The 24818-nt window shown below is 40.8% G+C and overlaps 1 protein-coding gene across 12 annotated transcripts in view; it reads right to left on the bottom strand.

Annotated features, from left to right (window-relative positions):
• Positions 1-257: 257 nt before the first annotated feature.
• The window catches only part of LOC138296269 (zinc finger protein 888-like), a 360730-nt gene continuing 336169 nt past the window's right edge, over positions 258-24818 (bottom strand). For 10 of the 12 annotated variants that reach the window (XM_069235235.1, XM_069235234.1, XM_069235230.1 and 7 more), the window contains 2 exons: positions 23843-23899; positions 1014-4158 (listed from right to left, as the gene is read on the bottom strand). In XM_069235235.1, coding sequence (XP_069091336.1) covers positions 3461-4158; positions 23843-23899 — 755 coding nt within the window. In that variant the 3' untranslated portion in view covers positions 1014-3460. Of the gene's footprint in view, positions 990-1012; positions 4159-23842; positions 23900-24818 lie in introns of those variants that run through there. The other 2 variants (XM_069235236.1, XM_069235231.1) reach the window with 2 other exon arrangements.

Here is a 24818-nt window from a genome sequence, read left to right on the forward strand (position 1 = left end):
ATTTATTGTGCACACCTTCAGGGTCCTCTTTAGTCCTACTAGCGAGCTCTTCCGCCAAAATTTACAAGTGGTTTCCTCTCCACTATAAACCATTTCTTTATTTGGAGTGCTTGCAAGTTTACGGAGTCAAGTTTAGTTTTTTTTCTTTGCAATCTGACACATGTAGTCTTGAATAAATATGTTTAGAAATGCCACACACAAATAGGACAAGATTATCTACTCACACTTTAAAGTAATTCAGAACGCTGGTTGCTAAGTTGAAGGTAGTAATTAATTTATTGAGGCAAAGGAGAGGACATCTCAGCAGCCAGCAGGTTGAAGGTAGTCATCAATTTGTTCAGGCAAAGAGGGGAAGGAGAAGACATCTCAGCAGCCAGCTCCCAACTGCCACTGATGTTGGGTGCCATGGTAGGGTGCTATAGTAACACAGGAGTGTTCCAAACAGACTGGATTTCAGGGTGACAGACTGGATTTCAGAGAAGAACGCTCAAGTCACTATACTTGGAACCTAAAAACGTGCACACGCTGTTAAAATTTTGGACTTGCCTACAGATGCCTTTGTTGGACATACATTTTCCTTGCTGCTACATTACTCATAACTTTAAAGAAAACGGGATGCTTTATAAATAGTCTTCCGGTTGAGAATGAAAACGCAGGGTTGGTGGTACGGTGCTCCTTACAGGCCACCATCCCTGTGTTTGTGGCCTATCAATGGGTCGCAAAAAGTGTCCTGTCACAACTAATTATTATCATTAGTCACATTGCAGACAAGTCGCAAACAGTCGGTACACGATTTGCAGCCACTATTTACGATCTGTCGCAGTACAAAGGGCATAATCCTCTAGAAGGGCATATATTTGTTCATGTGAAAGAGAATTTTCATAATGAATAAGGTGTGAGAAATTCTTTAATCCACACTTACAGACGAACTCCAGACTCCATGTAGATGATGTGTTTTTCTTTCGGAGCCCAGAACCACAATTATTCACCTTGAAGCAGAAAGACATGTCAATCAATTGAAAAACCTATTACACGTTTTTGGAATATGAGAATTGTGCCCATAAAAACGTCTGTCAGCTACTAGTAGAAAATGTAAACGCGGATAAAAAGTTAAATTAAATTGCCTTAATTATACTGAACAGATAATGTTAGTACAGTGTGACTGAGCAGCACTTGCAAGAACACACATCCTCCTCTCAACGAGTATTGATTCTATTAAGAATTGACAGGCACATGTTTAGCCTTATTGCAGTTGTTCTTTGGGGTCAAGTAAAGTCTTGTCAATTGTGCTAATGTCTGCTTAAAGATCGAAGGCAAAATACACATTACTCAATCTTCCAATCAAAACAGCAAATAATAAACTGCAGCATTTTATAATCACTACTCTGCTACAACTGAAAAGTCTCATAGATAAGAGTAAGGGTGCACATAAATATTTCTCAAGTTTCACTGTAGCACTTTCCCACTATTTTCTCAAAGAAAACAAAATATACCAGAAACGTGTCAGTAGATATGGGTCAAAAATACACATAAACAGAGATAGAAAAATATGGTTCCCTGTCTCTTTTTATTTTGAAAGGGGAGATACACAGAGTCTCTTTAGAGAGATTCCCTTATGCAACTGAAATAGTTGTAGATACGCACACCTGTTTGTACTACAATACCAATACTGTCAGATTAGTGCTCTTGTATGCAGTATGCAAAGCACCAACATCTACAGGCCCTCAAGTGTGAGGGCACAAGTATCAGTTAAATCAACATAGAACCATACTAGTTGCAGCATCAGTTTTGTTTTTACACAGAACACAAAATAAATATAGATAAATACCTTCAAGATGAGCAAAAATACAGCTTGAAATATAGAAACATAAATACAATGATTGTAGAACTCATAGTCTGGACGTAAATTATTAATAAAAATGGATCACTGGGTGATATTTCAACATTTTGTAAAGTGTTATATTTTACAGTGTCTTGACAGGGGGAGTTACTGTATAAACCAGTCCATTTTGACAGATACACAATTACTGCTTTTTGAAGTGTGGCGCAATGCTATATCTGAAACAAATCATATAATATCAAAAATCTCATTGTCTACCACTGTATATCAACTTTCTCGTTTTTTTTTTTAGTTCTCAACAATAGTATTATTCTTTAGTATACATACACAAAGGGCTCTTTTTTCATGTACTTCCTTTTGTTAAACTTATTCACTGCATTTGTAGGTTTTAAAAGATACAGACATTTAAGGTAAATGTAATGTTGTGCATTCCCTCAGGTTCACTCTGAGTATGTTTTTGTTAGATGCATTCTGATAGAGGTAGCCCCCTAAATTGTCTATCAGTCTCAAGTTTGCATGGTGCTCCTTCTTGGGGGTGCTATATTCTGTTATGACTCTAAGACATCACTATCTATTTCACTTTAAATGATTTAGACATGTACAGGGTTTTGAGTCACATTTTACAGGTTTCTGTTATAGACTAATTTTCAGTTTGGTAATCTAGTAAGTTTGAGTAAATAGGTATGTGTTTTGTTTAATGATTATACCTAATACAAATTACCACTTGATTAGCCTAACTGGAATATTTCACATGATTACAACAGTATTGTGTGCTGTCAGGGTGTTAGGCTTGTGGTTCTAGTGCTCATCTGGTACTAAAAATGAATGTTTTAAAAGTGTTCCTTGCATCTGCCAGACCAGCCTAAGTTGGTGTGTGTTTGTACAACTCTCCTGAGCGCACTAGATCCAAAAATTAGGAGATCCTGTTTTCAGTAATGAACTGAGATATCTGCATCTTTTTTTAAATTCATTTTTTACTTTTATTCTGTGCACCTTTAGCTACATATGATCTAGGCACATTTATATAAGCATGTTTTCATCACACAATTATCTATATTTTCTTTGTTGCTTGTTTTGTGATACGATTTACTTGTGGGACAGTTCATTGTTTGAAAACCAAATTGACCTGATTCAGATTCCACTCTCAGAGGTCTCATCTCTCACTTTTCTTTTTCATTTCCTAACCACTGCTGATTTATTCTGTATGAATAAGGATTAATCGCTGGTGCTGCACTACATTTACCAATACATCTGTGTGTATCCAGTCATATTTTCTTTTTAATATTCTGCCTTGTTGATTATAGTATTACACAATTTCTTTAGTTACAGTTTTAGCGTTACTGTTTAACCATGAACGTGATCCCATAAAAAGCCTAAATTGCTTTGATGATCAAAGTCACTTCAGTGTTTTTCATGCAGTTATATTTTCTGTAAAATGTACACTTTTAATTCTGCATGTCCTATAAACGGTCAAAGATGTGTGAGGACACCTTATGCTCTTGGGGTGCACAGTCATGGAATGCAGTGCATGATTGTGTTAATTGGTTATTGAGGAACAATAACCTTGATTGTTTTCATCCACTTACCCTTATTCCAAACATGTAGGAAAAGTCCAAGATGTCATATTAAGTTATGGCTTGCAGTGTATTCAGTACTGCTATTGAAACTGACAGTATGTATTATTCTGTGTTTAACAAGCCGGCCTTTTCGATTGAAGCTCTTTCCACAATCTGTGCATTTATGTGGTTTTACTCCACAATGTACCAATATTCGGTGTTCATTAAGATTATCTTTACGACTAAAGCTTTTATGGCATTCGGTGCACGTATAAGGTTTTTCACCGGTGTGTGTTCTCCTGTGGGTGGTAAGATTGCCCTTCTGAAAGAATCGCTTTTCACATTCAGTGCATGCATATGGTCTCACGCCTGTATGTGTTCCGTTATGCCTTTTAAGATCTCCTTTTTGACTGAAGTTTTTATTACACTCAATGCAGATATATGGTCGCTGGTTTAGTTTTGGGCTTGAAAGATGGGTAAGAAACTTGGCATCCCTCATAACACCTTGGCTTTGCTCACTGCTTTTGGCAGTTGTCACTAATTGTACAGCTTCTGGGTGTAAATTAAAATGTGTTGCATTACTGAAAGCCATCTCACAGTGAATTGTGTTCTGTCTTTCAAATTCCCATTTCTTTTCAGGCTGGGATTCTCTCAAACAGCTGTCTGTTGTGTCAGCATTATGGCACATAACCATGTTGACATGCCTTGAAGATATTTTGCAAGGTGACGTTGTTTCAGTGCACAAGTCTAGGGCTCCATTTCCTGTCCAATTGAAACAAACCAATAGTTAGTTTTCCAAATGTTAAAACATGGCTGGCTACTCCATTTCATCCAAAATCTTTAATTTGAATAGAAAAAAGATAGAATAAATGTTAACAGCGTGCATTGATATGATATTAATCATATATTAGAAGTATAACCCAGGAACTAATGGTCAAGTATTCCTTATGCTACAAGCTGTCATTGCTTACAAAGAAAGCACATACTGAAGTCTCCAAAAAGTATGCTACTCTGTGTGCAACCTCATTCATTCTGTTTCTTAACGTGTTCATGCTGTCAGATGGAAGAAAAGACCAACTACAGTGAGCAGGTTGAAGCTGTTAAATAACATTATGCTTGTTCAATAACAGGAAATTCACAAAGCACAGCCAACCACTCCACTATTTCCCTTGCAACCCATGTTCCACTTGATCCATAACATTCTCTCCACACCCTCATAACACATTGACCTTCTACTCTCAACCTTTCACTCATGCCCAGGCTGTCACACAATATCACACATTCTATGCACCCTTTTATACCCAGAAGGTGTACAATTTCACTGGCTATAACCCTTAATCGTTCGATTTATTGTAGAGTGGTGAAGTGAGTCAACACAACACATCTCAGTCCTGAACTGTCCGAGTGTGCTGTCTTGCTAGGGTCAGGTGTTTTTCACCATTGCTGACACTTTAAACTGATACTTACAATTCAGATTAGTCATCTTCCTAGACACCCTCCATTCCATTCCTTTCAATGGTGCAGCACTTTTTGCTGATTCAAAGGAACTGCCGAAATTGCCCCCCAAAAGATACAACCAACAGCTGAGAACTTTAACATACCTGAGATGGAAAATGTTACTTACCATGTGAGCATCCGTTTGGGGTATGTAGTGCTGTAGAGTCACATGCTGTGCATACTCCTGCAATCTAGTGTTGAGCCCGGATGTGTGCAAGTTGTTTTTCTTCAAAGAATTCTTATTGAGTCACAAGGTACTCTGACTCCACCTCTCACTTGCAATGTGCATAATCATGAGCAAAATTGTTAGATTGTGTTTAGCAAGGCAGGTGAGGATGAGCTGGAGGAAAGCAAGACAGGAGAGATGACCATGCAAAAGAACTAAGAAGGAACAGTAACTGCAATAGCCAGAGGCATCCGGGTGGGTGCATGTGAATCTTCAACATTACATGCCACAAACAGATGTCTCTGGTGGTCGAAAGCCTGGCGCCGGAGGTTGTGTGAGGTTGCGGACCGTTTTGGGTGGGTGAATGAGTATTTTCTGCTGGGGAGCATCAAGTTTGTCCTGTAGTTCGACAGGTGATTTTCTGGTCAGGATCGAATGTTTCGGCACTAGCATTGGCACAACCTGGGTTTCTGCGGCTTCGGATCTAACAGCCAGGCCGGGGATTTTCTTCGGCGTGGAGTTGGGCGTAGTGTCTGATGTTAACAGTTGGTGCAGCCCATGGCCTAAAGGCAGTGGTGGTCCAGAAGCCTGCCGCTGTGGGTGCAGAGCAGCTGAGTGCGCCTTGTGGGGTGGAACCTCGGAGCTGTGTTGAAGGGCAAGGAGCGCTGTACTCACGACCTGTTGAACTGACAGGAGGTCTTCTATCTCGAGGTCGGAGCGGAAACTCTCTTCGGGCAAGAAAGTCTCCTTTTCAGTGTTCGAAGGCTCAAGATGATGTTCCCCCTGGGTTCCTGCGTGATGCAGAGGTCTGGGGGATCTTTGCTACTCCTGCGGGACACTCTGAGTCGACGGACCCATCGGCTCAAAGAGTCTTTTTCAACTGGAAGGATTGGCGTTGTAAAGTGCCTCGTTGTGTTTGGGTGAGAGGCAAAGATTACAAACCTAGTGGAGATCGGCCCAGGAGTACTTTGCATGACAGCATGGGCAGTATAAAAAATGTGTTCATTCCATCACAGGCAAGGCATGGTGAGAGCATACAGAATGGAAGGGAAAGAGGCCCCACTGGGGGCAGAGTCAACAAGAGAACCATCCCAGACGTAACTGTAGGCATCAACCTGATACAAGGGAAGGGGAAACACGATCAAATACAATACTAATGGAGGGAGAGGAACCACGAAGACTGACACCGCAATGGCACAGATCTGTAGAATAGGAGCACACGTCCGAACAAAATTGTGAAAAGAAAACAATTTAAAAAGGAGCAGATTATGATGAACACTGCAAATAAGAGGTGGAGTCACAGTACCTCCTGACTCAAGAAGAATTCTTCGAATCAAAACAACTCGTACACATCCGGACCCAATACAAGATGGGAGGAGTATGCCCAGCATGATCCTCAGCCGCCCAAGCTCACCACCAGAATGATGCATCATACTGCTTGAACCCAGTGAATAGGAAAGTCCCAAAGCTTGGGGTGCCACAAAGATGTGGTAGTGCAGACTATATCCAACTCGCTAATGGTACTTTAAGGCAAAGCTCTCACCCATCTCCACACGTGCAGCCCCCCTCATCTGTCACTAGATTCATGCATTCTTCACCTCCATACCACAGGTACCTATGCACTCCCCTTTCAATAAATATAGGGTGTCTCTTTTACTCAGCTGGTTAATGTTAGTACACTTCTTTGCACATCCCAAGGACCCATAGGGTGTGTGACTGCTGTAGCAGACATCCAGTGATCTGAGGAAATGCATGCTCCCACAGCTATCAGATGCTACATGCAAAAACAATGGAACTCCTGCTGTTCACACTTGGTCATGATGCCTGAAATAAACAGATGCTCCTGAGGCACCATGTCAGAAGGGAAGGGCTTCAGGTTTTCCCCTGCCATCTAAGGCACGTATGATCCCCTGCAGTCATTGTTTATCTCTTTTTTCATTCACATCTGCATTTTCTTTAAGCCATTTACTGTAGGACTTTGAGATCACAAGATTTGTTTTCCTCTTTGCCTGGCAAACAAGTCACAGAACAACCGGGAGAAAGTTTCTTATTGAAGGAAAGCATGTAAAAGTATTTGGTGTTTTAGATCTACATTATCTCAATTTAGTGCTCTGATTAAGAATATGGGCAAACAAAGCTTCCCTTTTAAATTGGACTGTCTATGCTTGACGAAATAATGGCATTGAGCACAATAGCAATCACAGTAAGGCACCCCACTCCTATTAAACCAAATGAAATAGCCAAAAATAAAATGAAAGGGCCAAGACTAATTGGAACATATTGAAAATAGCCTCCATCCAAAAAAAAGGATGCACAATGAGCAAAGCTTAATACAAAATGGGCCCTATTCATGAAGGTATTTTTAACATTAAAAGTACATTTAAGGCTGAAATTTAGAGCCCCTATTTACACCTGCCAGGAATTCATGCTAATATGGATTTCTCCTCCACAAGTGCACACAAATTCCAAGATGTAAATCCAACTCAGAGAGTTAGAGGGTGATCGTGATACTACACTGTACTGATAAAATGTTTGTTAAACTGGTACTTATTCAAATTGAAGACAGGTTATTGTAGGAGACTATCCTTCCTTTAAAACAAATGGAATTAAGACCAGGTTTGAGCACCAAAGATCAAAGTTTCTTCTTGCAGTATGAATTTTGGCACAGATTCTATTACACTCACAGGACATTTATGTTACAGTGTGGTGGGCCTCTGCACTGCGTGTGGGCAGGTACATATCATTTGATGAGATGGATGCTTAAAGTGTCCCAAAGAGTCATCCTGTAACTGTCAAACTAATACTCTCTGGAAACTGGGATAAGGTGCAATTTTGGTAGGAATAGCAAATCCTCCAAAAAGACCCCTGTGTAAGCCCTTACTTATGCAGTGCTGTGTACATGTTTGCTGGTTTGGTTTTTGTGTCTCATTTACCACAGTATTTACTGGAAGCCCATTCCTTTCCACTTAAGGTGGGCAACAATCATACTGCGGTTCTTATGAAAAAAGATGATTTGCAATTCACAAACATGTCTTCTAGCGTTCACTGGGTACCCTTGTAATGTTCTGCAGTAAAAAGCACATGCCTGTAAACGTAGAGGAAATTACAAACTTTTTGGGGGGAGTTTATGTCTCAGGGCAGCTGGGTCGTCAAAAACTGAAAGTGGTGAGCTCCTACTGGCACCATGGTCTTCTTTCTACCTGCACTCTGAGCTGCAAACTACATTAAGAATGGGCTGTGGCAAGGGCATTCTCCTAAGATGTGGCTAATCAGGTTCAACAAAGCAAAATGCTGGGATGTATTTCACTATTTTGCACAGTGCATTGTGAAAAATCGATTCAGTTTGAGAATGCAGTGCATATAAGAGGACCCAAAACAGAGGTAAAAAAATCAGTGAATACACACAATGTACACAAGGGCAACACTCTCACTGTTTTAAAGTGGTTCATCTCCTGTATCTGGCACAGAAAGCAATTTACACAGATTGAATCCTCCATATCTCCACCATTGTCTGGCTGGCTGAGATTGCTAGGGCCTTCAGAGCTTTCCGAAGACCTACGAATTTGCCAATGGACCAGCACTTTCATTGCACCTGCTCGGCAAACTTTTTTGTTTTTCAAAAATAAACTCCCAAACGAAAAACGACGTGCTGAGCAGGGAGTTTTCTCTCGATATCCAAGAGTCATTGAGCAAATTTCCTCTCCAAAACTGCCATGCATTCGAGGGAAATCTAGTGACAGCAAGGAAAGACAGACATGGTAGCTTTGTTCTAACTAGGGCAGGACAACCATCACTATGACCTGCCAGTCTTGCGGTTGATAGACCTTTAGGTCTAAAGTTTCCAACCACAGAACTGTCTGAGGCTGTTGTCATAAACTCGGCAGGTCTCTCACCCCCAAATGGTGTAGGAGCATCATTGTTTTACCTTGGTGCTCCCATTCCATCTTATTCTAAATGTCCCTCTAGAGTTCAATGGCATTTCACAGACACACCATATCTCGCATAGATGGATAAGCCTTTTTTGATTATAAATAGCACCTGAAAGTTGACAAAGGCTTATACCAAGGGCTGGGAGTACTCTTTCTAAAAGTGTAGCTTGTGTTCACCAGCCTTTTGCAAACCGTGTATATAGCCCGTACATTTTACAGGAGAGTCAGTAAAGGTGAATTATAGTCGGCAGTTGACTATGGCATGCACTGTTAAGAATTATTTCTTAATCTGAGCAACCTCATTAGTCAGTTTAAGATTTTTCCTATCCCAGAAACAGATTTTCCTACACTGTTGAGGTGTTCTTCGAGAGTGGGATTCTGATTTAGGACACCTTTAAGTTTTTTGCCAATGAACCTTGTGTGGCAGAATTGTAAATGAGGAGTACAGAGAATAATACTTTCTCTAGAAAACATTGCTACATCAACTATCAAAGATTCTCATCCTACTAATGTTCCACCATTTCATCAAACATTTAAGCTTTCAATATAAAATTAATTAGAATGCTACTTTTGAATAACCAGGGCAATGTATTGATGGCTAGTGGTCCACCCTTTCCCTGACTGACACAACAGAAAGTCTTGCAGAAAATGTCTGTTCTCATCTATTATTAAACACCCTAAAGGGGGAACATTTGTGTCTTTCTCAAACAGGAACAGATTAGTGACGGATGATAACACTGATGTTTATTATACTCAACCTCAAGAGTGTAGGGCTGTTAGCTGTGTATATGTTTTTAAAAGTCAATTCTTGGAAGAGACAAACACACAATAAACCCTGAGAAAGCCCTCTCTCTCTTCTGTCTGCAAGCAAATATGCAGAGCCTCGATGTGGAAGTGCCTCATGTTTTTTGAGGTAACTCTACAGCATCTCCAAAACGATAAACGATGATTTAGAAAATCTGTCATAATGTTTCTGCTACAATGTGCTTTTGTTCACCCTTACTAACTGGGCATAAATAGAGTGTCTACAGTGAAGTCACAAATAAAGAGAAAAAAGGGTGCACATTACACGACTTTTGGTAATCTTAAGTATAAGGAGAACAGTCCAGTATTCTCACAGCCAAAAAAACTGTAACAACGTACTATTTAAAATAAAGTAATAAAATTGGCCAATTCCAGTTCTACAAATCAGTGTTAACCTTTATTTATGTGATTTAATTTTTGTTTTCTTATAAATCGCAATTGTTCACGAGAAAGATATCATAGTGCCAAAACAGAATTAGTGCTACAGAAGACAGTATATCTAAACAACATAACTCATCCGCTGGAGGAAGGAGGAAATAACCAAGGGCCACATTTAGAGTTTGTCAGGCAGTAGTCCATCGGTCCCAAATGTGGGAGTTTTTTTTTTTTTTTTCTTTTTTTTTTTAAACCACATAACGGATGACCCTCAAACTCAGGGAGTTTTTTCCCTGGGTTTGGAAATCACTATTTATTTCTCTGTCCTTTATCACCAGGTTTTTCCGGCAGTGATGGACAGAAAAAAGGCCATTAAACACAATATGACAGGCAGTCAGATGGTTTTACTCTTGGGCTTTTGGAGTACATTTTCAGACAGTGCAGCCAATAGGGCACCCTTGCCTGAAAAGTAAATGTTTGTACATTTAAGAATTGAATGGGCGGATTGGATATTTTGGAGGCCAGGTTACTCTGTCACACATGTGACAGAGTAACCTGCGTGCAAAATTCTAAATCTGGCCCCACTTCTTTAGGACTTTGTTGAAATTTAGAAGGGATAATTAAGACTGTATCAACTACAGAAACAAGCAACAATTGTGGCTGTGTAAGAATGGTGCGCACTTCCAAAATGTCTGCTACAATCAATAATTAAAGTTTATGTTCAAGAAGTCATTGTTTATGATGAAGAGTGCTCCAGTGGTAAGACACCCAGCCACAGGGTGTGAGGGTTGTTTCCTAGGTCACAGTCCATCTATGAAATGAAGAAAACCACGGCACATCTCAAGGTCAAAGTATAAGCCATTTATTCCTTGGTACTGTAACAGGAGAGTTGGTGACCTGATCCGATGAAGTACACTAGGTAAGTGATTAATAGGCCAATACAATTTCTTGCAGTAGAAAGAAAACAGCCGACACATGTTTCGTCCCACTGGACTTTTTCAAGGCTTCAAAAATACAGAGGTATTGTGTCAAAAATGAGATTCCAGTTATCACGGATGTGGAACAAGTAAGCAAAGTATGGCATGAGTCAAACGGGAGTCCAGAGACCATGATACGTCTGCTGCCGGTCTCCCGTCATTTTAGTTCATGGATCGCATCTCATCTGAAGATGTTCCACATCTGTGATAACTGGAATCTAATTTTTGACACAATACCTCCGTATATTTGAAGCCTTGAAAAAGTCCAGTGGGACGAAACACGTGTCGGCTGTTTTCTTTCTACTACAAGAAATTGTATTGGCCTATTAATCACTTACCTAGTGTACTTCATCGGATCAGGTCTCCAACTCTCCTGTTACAGTACCAAGGAATAAATGGCTTATACTTTGACCTTGAGATGTGCCGTGGTTTTCTTCATATAATTAAGACTGTAGTGGCAGCAGTAGTGAATTCCAATGAAGCGCTGCCACCACTGAGAATGATCTACCATCAGTGGTGGAATGGCTAAACTTAGGCACTTGCACAAGCAAAGATCCTTGGACCACAAACTGTGATTACATTTGTAAAAAGAAAAATGTGGGACAGAGGGGGATAAGGACAAGGATCTACTGGTTCTTTATGAACCAGATAAAGAGATTTAGTTAACACTCTGCATCATACACAACCAGTGTAGAGGTCACCAGGCAGGAGAAACATGATCAGGTTCTTAATTCTAAAGAGAAGTCTGGCTGCTGAGTTGTAACATATTCAGTACATATGCATGTAATTTAAGGTATATTGCATTGCACAAGTCTAGTGGTGCAGCACGAAAAGCATTCAGAATTTGAATCTTGTGTGGGATAGAGAATGAATGAATGAGGCGCTTCAGGATACAAAGTTGGAACATGTAAGAGCTTATGACCGAATTTATTTGATTTCACAAAGTTGAATTTAATTTGTTTCCTACATTTTTAACACAGGTTGCCGGCAGAGGTTTAGCTCCCTAAACATATAGGCTGGGAAGGGAACTCCCAGAACAGATTATATATAGAGAAGAGTTTCAAGATTGCCCTCATTTATCTTTAACTGACTGTCGCTCAACATTTCCAGACTATCATGTAGGTCAATGGCACACTGTCTTTGGTGGCTAGTGAACTTTAGAAGAATGTGTGTGTCATTAGCATACATGAATAAGGAAACACTAAAAGATTGTGTGAAGTATGCCAGAGGGATCATGTAGAGGCTAAAAATCAATAGGGAAATGACAATACTGGGGAACACCACAGACCAATGGCCTGGCTTTTTAAAGTAAATAAAAAATGGACACCTGCACGTTTTATTAGAAAGAAAATGCTAAAGTCAGGGTAGAGCTATACCCTTGCTTTCCAACCCTTCCAGAACAGTTATTAATGTTTGTTGATCTAACATGTCAGATGCTGCAGAGAGGTCCAATAGGATCAATGCAGCGCATACATCTTGGTCAGCACAGAAACAAATCTCATCTAGGGCTGCAACCAACAATGACAAAGTGCTACAAACTGAAGCGCGAACACCTGGCTGCATTGGGTGTATGGGGATTGCATTTGTCCACAAACGTGGATGCAGCCTGTACTGGTAACTTAGTTACATATGGCAGCTGTGAGATCTGTTTTAAATTAGACAAGTGCAAAGATGATTTTTACATGTCATCTCTTAAACTCTAGAGGGACAATATCAAAGTTTATTTTGGTTTTCAGCAAGAATTTACTTCACATATTTTCTAGTATTAATAGGTCGTCATGAAGCCTAGGCAGATGAACATTAGCTGTTGAACAGAATGGCTTACTGTCCTTCACTAAGAAGCCAAAATCACGAACCTCCAAAGTAGAGAGGTGAACAAAAAAATCTGATGTTTGGGGTGATGTCACTTTCCAAAGAAGGCGGAAGACTGTTTTTCTCTCTTACAGTATGACTCAATTCAATAAACTTTACTCAGAATTCAACAGGAATACCATAACAGATAAACAGTATCAAGATGAATAAAAGGATACCATTAAAATGTCCCAGCTAAAAGATAACAAACAGAAGTGTATAATCTAAAATCCAACCTATCACACTACATGATATGCTTCATATGTTGACATATAAAAAGACAATGACGATAAAAACACCAATCTAGTTGTATACATTAATCGCCATATAAATTATCCATTAGCAAGGTGATCCAACAAATACATTAGATTCAGTTTTGTTCCCTGTGGAGCTATACAGCCACCACATTGCAGCAATTAATCATGCCATGGAGAAGCTCCCCCAGTTCCTTTCTATATTTTGTATGGCTGCTTTAATGTACTCCATCACAGTAGAGCAGATCACCATGGAGATCAGATCTTATAAGAAAGGTGGAGTGGGCCTACAATGTCTGAGATTATGTTTCAGCATAAGTGGATCAAGAAAAACTTGCAGAGCAGAATAAAGTGCAGTGTGCTTTGTCTTGACTTTCCGTCACAGGGACAAGATGTGTGGGTGCCTTAATAATTATTTATTTTAGGGAGAAGAAACCACAAAGTGAATCAAGCTCAACCTGAAGCGAGTCGACGGAAATTGATCAAAATAATTTATAAACCACATGTGATAAACTTGTAAGCTTGAGGGATAATCTCGATCTAAGTAATTGCTAGATCTGGCTTTACTTTTTTCGTGTCTCAACCTCTAGGCATCAGGCATTTTTAACCCAAAACCCTTAAAGTTTGTTGTACTGATCCCTTGAAGCCTCCAGCGGGTCAAAAAATAAATCTGGTCTGCCCAGGCTGGTACAGAGATTTTTCACATTCATGAGCCAGAGAATCGTATGCGTGTGGGCAAGTGAAAAGCAATCCTGTATTATATCTCTATTCAGGCACGCCTCCTCTTAAGACCACACCTTAGGCCATAATAACAAGAGACAGATCTGAATCAAATCTTCAGTAAAGCTTAGACCAGTCTCATGATATAACAAGTATGAAGAGGTCCACTGCGGAACTGCAGGCAGCTTCTTTGGAAACCTATTTTCTGTTAACTGTATGAGTGTAGCCCCATGCACCCATCCCATATAAAGCAACACTAGCACATTTGTAAACAAGTGACAGTACTCTTATGGGCTTTTCCCTCAGTTTCTTGGCAAAGACCCAGACACCCAAAAACATTTTTCAAATTGTTTTTTCCTCAATTGTACAAAGGTGCTCCATGAACCTTTTACATCCTATTGCACCCAAAGGTACACAGAAGAGGGGACAACAGATAGCTGATGCCCATTCTTGTACTTGGGGTGATAATTATATTTTGAGGGTCCCTTGTACATAATGTAAGATTTTGTTAACTCAACCTTTAAATGCAAGGTAGACATAAAGTCAGTGAAGCTGTTAAGGACCTGCTGGAGGGCTACTGGGGTCAGGGCCAGGAGCACTGTGTCATTCTAAACAGATGGCCAGGCACTGATCGATTTCCAATCTGCAGGAGGTCTCTACATCTTTTTAGGTCCAGCCATTCAAGCCCATTGACGCAAACTGTAAAGAGAAAAGTGACCAATTCACAACCCAGTCTCTTTCCTACGCCAATCTCAAAATGCTCTGGGCACTCACCCTATTTTCCATATCTCACTTTCGCTGTTGTATCTGAGTAGATATTCCTCTATAGGTTCAGTATAGGCTAATCTACCCCCATAGGTCCACAGTTTGCTGTGATTAACACAAGCGAAGGCACTACATAGGTCCATGAAACCTACATACAGGCTTCCATTTTGCCACTGAATATTTGTCAATTAAAAAAAGTAACTCTCAAGCACTGCTCAAAGGTGCTAACTCCTCTTTTAAAACCACATTGGATCTCCAAGAGTATGTGGTGCTCCTCTGCCCAAATTTCCAGCTTGGACAGCAGAATTCTCCTGGTGATGTAAAGCATCAAATCGAATAGGAATACTAGATAGTAAAATCCCAGCTCCCCCTAATTCCCATTTTTTTAAAGAAAACGCACAATGATAAAATGTGACCAGGTAGGTAACTTCCCTGGCCTGCAATTGGCACAAACAATATTAGTCCCCAGAATAGCCTGCAAATTCATATTATCCTTAAAGAGGTCCACCGGTATACCATCTGGCCCAGGGCCTTTATTGTTTTAACTAACACTGATGGCATGGGTCACTTCTCTTAGAGTGAATATGAAGGGCAACGTGGCTGTTGTCAGATCCTGATGAGCACTCACCGGAATATCAACTCCCTCTGTCAAACCACTTGCTTCCCCTCCTCCTGCTGAAAAAGATCTGAAGTGGGTAACCCAATTCTGTGGGCACTCACAGTAAATGATCTCTACCGTCATCTCCCTTAAAATACGGCTGTTTGATAACCTTCCAAAAATTGTGACATCCCTTAGATCGCTAACCACTAAAGAGCCAGCCAGGCCTTTTCCTTGATCTCCTCTTTGCGTAGATACAACACCCCTTATATATCTGTCTGCACTTACTGATGGCGTTTTTATCCCTAAGTATTTTCTCCAGAGCAGCTTTTATGGCTCTATTTGCTAACAGGCACCGCCTGTCAAACCACCTCATTGTTTCTTAGATGACAGTTCAATGAAAGTTTCTATAACCCTATCTGCACTGGCGTCCTCGCCCAAACATGTCTGCCAGCAATTTGAGTTTTCCCTTAATAGATTAGGGAGAAAATACTTCAAGTTAAATTTGGCCCATTTCAGCATTCGGCCATTAGTCCTACATACTTTAAGATCCTTTAAGCTATCCAAGCTATGGGACTCCCCCCCCAACCGGTGCCCTACTCAAATATTACTGCTGAGTAGCAAACAAACACTAAAACAGTTATTCTCTAAGGTGAGTATGACATCTATAGTGATTCCCTCCCATCAACCAATGAGTGCGGAACCAAAATCCCTCTGGGGCTTGACTAACTCATTCGTAAAAGCCAACTTGGGTGTCCTTAACCACCTATTCAACTCCAGTAAATACTTCTCATGGTTATAATATGTTAGCCCCTCCCCATTATAGTTCGCCTTGTTGAACACTGCTTGGGCTGGAAGAGGACACTGAGGGGTGTTGTTGAAATCCCCTACTCAGACATACATAAGTCTGAGTAGGGGATTTCAACAACACCCCTCTGTGTCCTCTTCTTCTGTCCACTTCTTGTGAGCACATTGCATTTATCTCTTTATTCAGACCTGCTAACACCCACCTTTTATCCTGATTGAAAAGGTTATTATAATAATCAATCAGTACCACTCTGTATTCCTTTCCCAGCTTTAAGGCAACTCATTGAAAGTAGGGTGACTCAAGATACTGAAACACACAATTTAATTGAACTTCATATGAATAAAGATACAAGGCGGCCCCCACCTCCCTTGTGGCGGCTGGTAGCCCCTGCTTGCAGCGTTGAGTTGTAGGTCACTAAATCGCTCATATACGGTAGTGGTAGACATGTTAGTGGGCCAACCATGACGCCATACATGTTCCGGTTGGTGAAGAGTTTGATGTCATGTGGCTAACTCGGCATAAAACCAGCCATTCATAGGGTTAGACCTCTAATAATGCCTGGAACATAGGTTGGCAAACACATTAAGAGCAGAATCAATAGCCTCAAATATTAGCTTGGAATTCTCAGATGTTGAGAAAGGGCATAACTGAATCTGAGAAGCTAATAAATCGATTAACAAGTTGCTCTATTTATGAAGCTTCTTGAAAAAGGCTGCACAGACATTAATCAAGGTGATGTTGCATAGGACCAGCTGAAAAAGAGGGTATAACATTCCAGCCCGGTAACAGCGAATAGTAGCAGTACCTTGCAATGGCAGGTATCAAAGCAGACAATTTCATTACTTCTAACATGCTCAGCCTCATATTGAGGTTAAAAAGAGAAAAGAGTTCTCAAACGTTTGCATAAAGCACATTAGAAGCATCATCAAAGCGAAGGTTTAAATCTACCTTGACTGATGCTAACCATGGCAGATGCGAGATGAAACAGGAAGGTTGAAAGGAGACTAAAAGATTTAGAGCTAACTTGTGGAGCACATTTAGCAAGAACAAGTTTCAATCATTGCTAGAAGGGTCAATAATTTTGACTATGAGGGTTTCTAAGGCAGGGTCAATACTGAAGTGAAGCCTGCAGTGCTTTAAAGTTTTTCTGATAGTTATGGTGAGAGCCCTGCCATGCTTCACTTCAGGATATACACAGAAAACAGTGGAGTCTTTAATTAGCAGACTGCAATAAACGTGTAGACATGTTTCAGTGACACAGATACAATCTAGAAAATGCTTTACAATTAAATATAAGTAGCAAGGCAGTTTTTATTTTACTGCCAAGATGGCATTAATAAGAATACGCGACTTAGCCTTGGAAATGGGGACAACTTGAATTTTAACTATTGACTATTGACAGAGCAATATTACAGCTGACAGAGAGATTGTTAAATTGCAGAAGTAATCTCTCAGATTTAAGTAGGGGCTTGCAGGAGCTATCACTATCATTCCTTACTATAGACAATGCAATCAATAAATCAGGACTATATACTCTGGCCAACTCACTTTCCCTCAATGCCCACGATGGGCAGTATGAGAGACTGCTAGTTGGATACTTTCCTGCAACCCTGGCATATATTGCATTTTTCTAGCTTGTTATTTTTTTTAGTCATTACATTTCCGATGACAAGACATGGCTAATAAAGAAACATTTTTACTTACTAGTTGAAGGGAATACCTAAAGCTCACCTTAAGCTCTCAACTTTTTAATTATTTAGGTAACTACTATAGAAAGTGCCCCTTTTTGTCATGGCCACCCCCACTGATAGCCACTGGTACTGATGTTTTTCGACTGATGTGCATTGGGTCCCTGCTAACCAGGCCTCAGTGCGAGTGTTCTTTCCCTAAAAACAACAGTAGTCTAATTATATACTATTGGCACGCCCTTTAGCACCTCTGTAAGTCAATAGTAAATGGTAGCCCTGGTACCTAGGGCACTTGGGTAATAAAGAGGGTTCCCATGGGCTGGAGCATGTATTATGCCATCCCAAGGGATCCCCATAAAAATTGCATGCAGACCACAATCACAGGCTGCGCGCAATGGTGCACACGGTGTGTGAAAACACAACATGGCACACTCACTGTGTGCCATGCCCACGTCACTGCATCTAATATATGTAAGTTACCCCTACAGCAGGCCTTACAGCCGTAAGGTAGGGTGCATTATATTACATGTGAGGACATATTTGCATGAGCAGATATGCCCCTGTGCTGTCTAGTTCAATTACTAGATGGTACAAGTGAACAGGAAACCCATCTTGAGTATATGTACTAGGCACTGGTCATTATGAGTCCCACCAGCTACATGATGAAATATGAAAGAAACCTATGGCATTTGGTATCAAATACATGGTCTTAATAAATCTATTCTGATACCAGTACTGGATATATTATGACATGCATCCAGAGGGCACTTTAAAGGTGCCCCGTGAAATCTACTAGTATTTTAGTGTGCTGGCTGACTGGTCTCAACTAGCCTGCCACCGCTGACACATTTCAGTCCCTCTGCAGCTGAGAGCCACAACTGAGGTCAGAAAACAATGACTGCGCCAGAGAAGGTGTTATCACCTCCTCCTGTAGGAAGGCTAGTAAATCTACATACCAAGACCAGAGGCTTCAAAGCCTCTGCCACCTTTGAAATGCAGCCCCAGCTTCCTCCAGACCTGGAGAATGCCATCTGGACAGGTGGGAAATTAGTTACGCAGTAGGCATGTTGCACCACCAGACTAGACACACTCCTAAGGTGAGCTGCTTGATGTGCTCCATGAATGAAGGGTTCCACCATTGTGTTCTTGGCAGAATTAGGCACTCTTGGACAGGATTATGCTCACTCCCCACAGAAAGTGGTCATATAGGGGGTGTAGTCACCCCAGGGGTAAGTAGCCCATTGCCTCCTTGACACTAGAACTTAGATTTGTCTGACTACAGTAAGAGGAAGGACAAAGAAGAACCGGCAAGCACAAGAACTGTGGACTAGCTGTGGACCTTGGCGCCAAACTCTGCCTACTCCTGTTCCAACAATTGCAAAGACCTGACTCGTCCTGCAGTTGTGACTCCTCCTAAAGCCTTGGAGGCCTGCCAGCACTTTGCCAACCACTCCCTTGGAGTGGAGGAGCCACTTCCCTGCACCAGCAGGCACCAACCATGACTGTCCTGTCTCCCGTTTTGTAGCTCATCTGGCCCACCGAGGGAGCAACCCGCCAGGAAGAGGATCCAGAGTGTCCAGGAGTTCATCCCCGTTGACCCATCCAGTCCTCCAGACGCTCAGCCTGCCCAGAGTCACTCCGCACCAATATCCAGGATACCGACACCAGCCTTTTCTGTTACACGTTTGTCCACTGACTTCATTAGTAGTGACCGAGGCTTCCCTTGCGTCCAGCACCACTGCACCCGGACACGTCAGAGCAGATAACCCAAAACTGCTGGTGGTTCTAAGGACCTTGGTCCCTACTTACCTTACCTCCAGAAGCTCAACCGTGCAAGTCACTTGCAAGTGACCCTATGCAGTGTATGTTTTTTCACAGGATAACATTACAGCATTCAAGGCTGATGCCTCAAATCTAACAGCTGTATTTTTTGTATCTTTAAATATTGCTAACTGAAAAAGTACTAGCCTGATCTCGGGGTCTAAATTAATATAAAAATGTATACTATTTTTCTAAATTAGTCTTGAGTTCCTTCTTCAGTGTGTGTCTCATTTATTTACTGTGTATTCAACAAACGCTAAACACTACCCTCTGATAAGTCTAAAGGGCTCAATCAATGATTATAAAGAGTGGTTACTCACCCGTGAGGGTCTCAAGGTGCAGGGGGGGGAGGGGTGTGGGGAGGGACCTCAACTGAAAGCCACAAAGGTTCCTGGTGCTGGGCGTGGTCCAGGCGCACATGGGCACAGACGGGCTTGCCTTTGGCGACAGAGAGAAGAAAAGAAAAGGAAAATACTTACTTATGATGGCCACTAGACCACCAGGGATGAAGCGCAGGGAAGAGCCTGCAGGTGGTGGAGGGCCTCAAACTGAGAGTTAGGAGACTCTCAGTTCATCCCAGGCAAGAGGTAGAGGCAGCAGCAGCAGCAGAAGCCAGAGGAGCTGGGGTGGGCAGCAGACACCGACCAGGATATCCGGGTTTCTAATCCTGCCATTTCCGTCTCCATGGTACTCCCGGGATACTGATCGGGGTGGGGGCCACCATGATAGGTAGCCGGGTGTTCCGACGCCCGGCTACAGCTGGTAACGTAATAAGGGTTGTCTGGAATATCTGCATGGTGTACCTCTACATTGGTAGACTACATAGATAGCCAGCTTCCTACAACTACCCGGTCTTTAATTTACTTCCTTGTATGGTTCTGGAGGAACACTAAACCTTTTAATTAGATGACACATAGGGGACTTTTTCACACAACAAGCTAATTACTTGTTATCAAATAAGACTGAACAGTACCCTTTTATTTTTAGAGTTTCAGTATGGTGGCTATCGCTGTGACTCTCATCATGCCACATACAATATAATTGTTCTTCTCTCCTAACCAATTACTTTACTGGTTAACCACATTTGGGGCTGTTGCTGCCTTTTAAGTGTACAAAAAACATATTATTTAATCAATAATTGCAGCACATGCACAGAAGAGAAAAAAACTAAGGAGCCACTGAAAGATTCTTTATTATGAATGCATGCTACTTACTAATAACCGACTTGTACCAAGTACTATGATGTGCTGGGAGTACAGTACATATGTTAATGCAACTGTAAATATTTCCTGCTGCTTTGAAACAATCCTTAGTCATGTTTGATTAAATAACTGCCAGCTTTACCACTGAAAAGAAAACAAAGGCAGAGGCGGCCCCTCTGTTAAGGTGGAGGAGTGTCACCTCTTCTGCTGTCAGCAGTGAGGAGGTGAAAAATAAAATGGTAATAAAATGCGTTTATTACCATTTCATTTGTCCCTTTCCCCAGCTGAGCCGTGTTGGGGGCGGGCCACTGCTGCTGACTAGCAGCAGGGTTATGTCAAGATTATATTTTCTGCCTTGAAGGTGGCCTGCATTCAAAATGCATCCCCTGTGCTCAGAAGTAGAAGCTGCCAAGAATGCTCAGAAAGTTTTTGAAATGTGCTCTTCTTCGACATGCATGACGCACATCCTACACATTGCAGCTTCGACAACATAGGGATAATGAGAAGAACTCTGCAGTGAAATGTAATTCTCCCACTAAAGGAACAGCAGATGTGCAGCTTCCATTCTGGGCCTGAGGATGCTGTTAAAAAAGAATGGCACTTATCATCAGCATTCTCAAAACCACAATGAAAGTGCATCGGGTCAAGGTCTATGGAACTGAAGTGCCATAATTAAATGCTGCAGTGATGCTGAAACAATTTTCAGAGTGGGGTACTGCCATCATTGTTGTATCACTGATCTCATAGGGCTTGTGTAAACTTCAAAAGTAGCACAAACCACAAGTGTCACAAATGAGATACATCCTTTCATCAGGAACTTGGTAAGGGTGTAGTATGTAACTGGTGGTGGTGCATTTTGGGGCATACTGTTGCAAATATATTACTAAAGGATGGTGTCATAGTGCACTGCCATTCACAGATGGCACATTTTCATTGAAATTGCCACCACATTTTCAAATCAAGCAATTCTATTGATAATATTATAAAGCAATGATTTGCCCACTCTTTTTTCAAAAAGGATTCCCCCGATCCTTGCCTTATGATAGTTATGCTCTCTTGCAACTTTTACACCCCACCACTTTCAAATGTCAGCAGCCGCCACTGAATGAAGGGGGTACCACTGAAAAGAAAACAAAAGGGACTATACACAAAGGTAAAAAGCATTTCTAGGGAGGACAGTGTAGAAGTTTTTTTAATTCGTAATTTTGGGTGACAATTATTATCGCAAACTAGTGATTTTTGTGATGGATCTGAGATGTAAATGTTGGATTAATAATATTGCAGTTAAACTTATTTAATATGGTGTGTAAAAGTGTTTCATTTAGTCATTTAGTTGTGCCACAGTTTCATAAAATCGCCGTTTTACTTAACATCAATGCTGTTTTGGTGCTGCTCATTTCTCTCCTGCTCTTTCACCCTCCCATCTCATTCACCTGCATATCTATGCTTTCCACAGGCTCAGCAGAGCAAAGACAAGCTGATTTAAAAGTAATGTTCTTAACTGTTCCAAGTGCTCAAGGTCATTTGCCGTAGTTCCATTGCTGGTTATAGCACTCTTCGGCTGGTGTTTAGTCCGTTGTTGCATATTAGTTGAACTTCCTAGGATAACGTGACACTCAAGATGTCAGACTCTTGTTAAAAAATGGGATAGTGCTAATCTATAAAGTTATTAACGTGCATTTCACTGTTTTGTCAAAATAAGTGATACATGGGATCATACCATGCTGAATCTGTGGTTTAATTATTTTCTAAGCAAGAATAGTGTATAACGACCCTTTGCTTTAACGGATAAGACAGATGGCTTTTTTGTTCTACTAGAGACTGTTGATATTTGATGACTTTTAGAGACTTATTATTCTACTAGAGATGCTGTCTACATTCTTTATTATTTTGCTGTTCATTTAGAACTTAGAATAATTCTGATTTCTAACTATGTATTCTGCATTTGAGCCTTCTTGGCATTTTAACTGTCACCCTGTACTTGTAATAAAACCTTTTAACGTATTACTGATCTAGAACCCAATTGCTGAGTGGTCCAAATGAATAATTTGCAGCTCTGCTATACTAATGTTGAGGAGGGTGCTTTTCCGTGTGATATCACCCTGGAGCAGAACCGTCAGAGGCAAACATTGAGTAATCCAGATTTCGAGGTGGCTACATGCCCACAAAAAGAATGAAATACTACTAGATTTGCAGAGGCTGTAGGGGCAGACGTTTCTTGTAGGAAAAAATGTGCATTTGCACAGAGGATTGAACTCCCCCTGACCAAAGGTCTCCATGATGGAGGGCTCCATTCAGCAGAAATGGGATTACGGTTGGAAAAACTATGATGTACCAGGAATCCACAAGATGCAGCTTTCTGTGCAGATTCCTGGAAATGTTTGTGAATTTCAAAATGTAGTAAATCTACACTGAAACACAGATGTAAATCTCAGAGTGTAGGTTTACTACCTTTTTGTGAAACAAACCCAAAGAATCAATAAAGGAACATGATGTGGAGTTGTGCAGATTTAATTGCAGATGGAGTAGAAACATCTCTGATTTACTATTTTGTGGGTGCAACCATTCTAAGAAACATTGTCATTAAGGTTGTTCTTTGGATCGAACAATAACTTGACCCTTTTCTGAGTAGAGGAGGTTTTTTTATGGGTCAAGTACCTCTGCTTACAAGCGTTATGCACATACTTGTCTCCTTATATTTAGAGGGGAGGTCAAAAGGGTGTGTAACTGTGTGATAATAGTTCCACGGTAAGTCAACGGCATAGGTTTTTAATGGATTTAGGTACTCCAAAGCACTAAACTGAAGAAGGTCAAGAAGAGGTCAATTTCACAACAATCTTGCAAAAAATGGCAGCAAGGGGGTCCTCTTTTCTTCTGACATATATCAATAATAAGCTTGTAATGACACATAGCAAAACCACCTATATTTATATTCAGGGCATTCGATTGAATACATTGGTTCAATGCAGATTTGTTTCCCATGGAACTTACCAACAGTTATTTTTCTTTTGCATCTCTTGGGTCTGGACTTATATCCTCCCCAGTCTCCTGAAAATAGCCAAGGTAAATGTGCAAGTTTTCAATACTTTTAGAGTGCTCAACAACACTACAGCAGAAACAAAAACTTTATCAACTTTAAAGCAAGCTCTTACAAATATAACAGTATAGTGAAACATGCATAGCAGGAATGCAGAGAAACATAGAATATATCTTCAGTTTCTGCACACCCTAAGTGATATAAAGGTAGACCTAGTCCCTTCGTGCTGCTGATTGATCAAAAGATCCCACAGAACATAAGCCTTATGAATATTTTACTACATTAAGCCTTACGAATATTTTACTTCATTTTCTAAAAGATGATATTTCTCTTCTGGGAAACAGCATTATTAACGACATCACAACCACAAAACTCTTTAAAATGAAGGCTTCACAACGAAACAGTCTTTACAACGACGGTTTTTACATCAAATGCCTTTACGAAGTAAAGGCGTGAAAGGAAAAGGCATATTTGTGGTAAAAAATGTATACGTATTTGTAAGTAATTTATAAGTAAGTATTACGTGTTATAGATATATGGGTGGGTACAGGCTTTGGGATACCAAGGGTATTTTTAGGGTTTAGGGTGGGCATGGGGTTTTGGGTAGTAAGGGTATTTTGGGGGTTTAGGGTGGGTATAGGGTTTTTAGGTGGCCAGGGTATTTGTAGGGTTTAGGATGGGTATAGGTTTTGGGATGGCAAGGGTAATTTTAGGGTTGGTATGGATTTTTGGGTGGCAAGGTTAATTTTAGGGTTTAGTTTGGGTATGGGTTTTGGGTGGGAAGGGTATTTTTATGGGTTACGGTGTGGGTACGATTTGGGATAGCAAGGCTAATTTGTAGGGTTTAGAGTGGATATGTTTTTGGGTGGTAAGGGTACCTTTAGGGTGGGTATGGGTTTTGGGATAGCAAGGTTAATTTTTAGGGTTTCG

The sequence above is a fragment of the Pleurodeles waltl genome, chromosome 5 (genome assembly GCF_031143425.1).
Source record: "Pleurodeles waltl isolate 20211129_DDA chromosome 5, aPleWal1.hap1.20221129, whole genome shotgun sequence".
NCBI classification, from domain to species: domain Eukaryota; kingdom Metazoa; phylum Chordata; class Amphibia; order Caudata; family Salamandridae; genus Pleurodeles; species Pleurodeles waltl.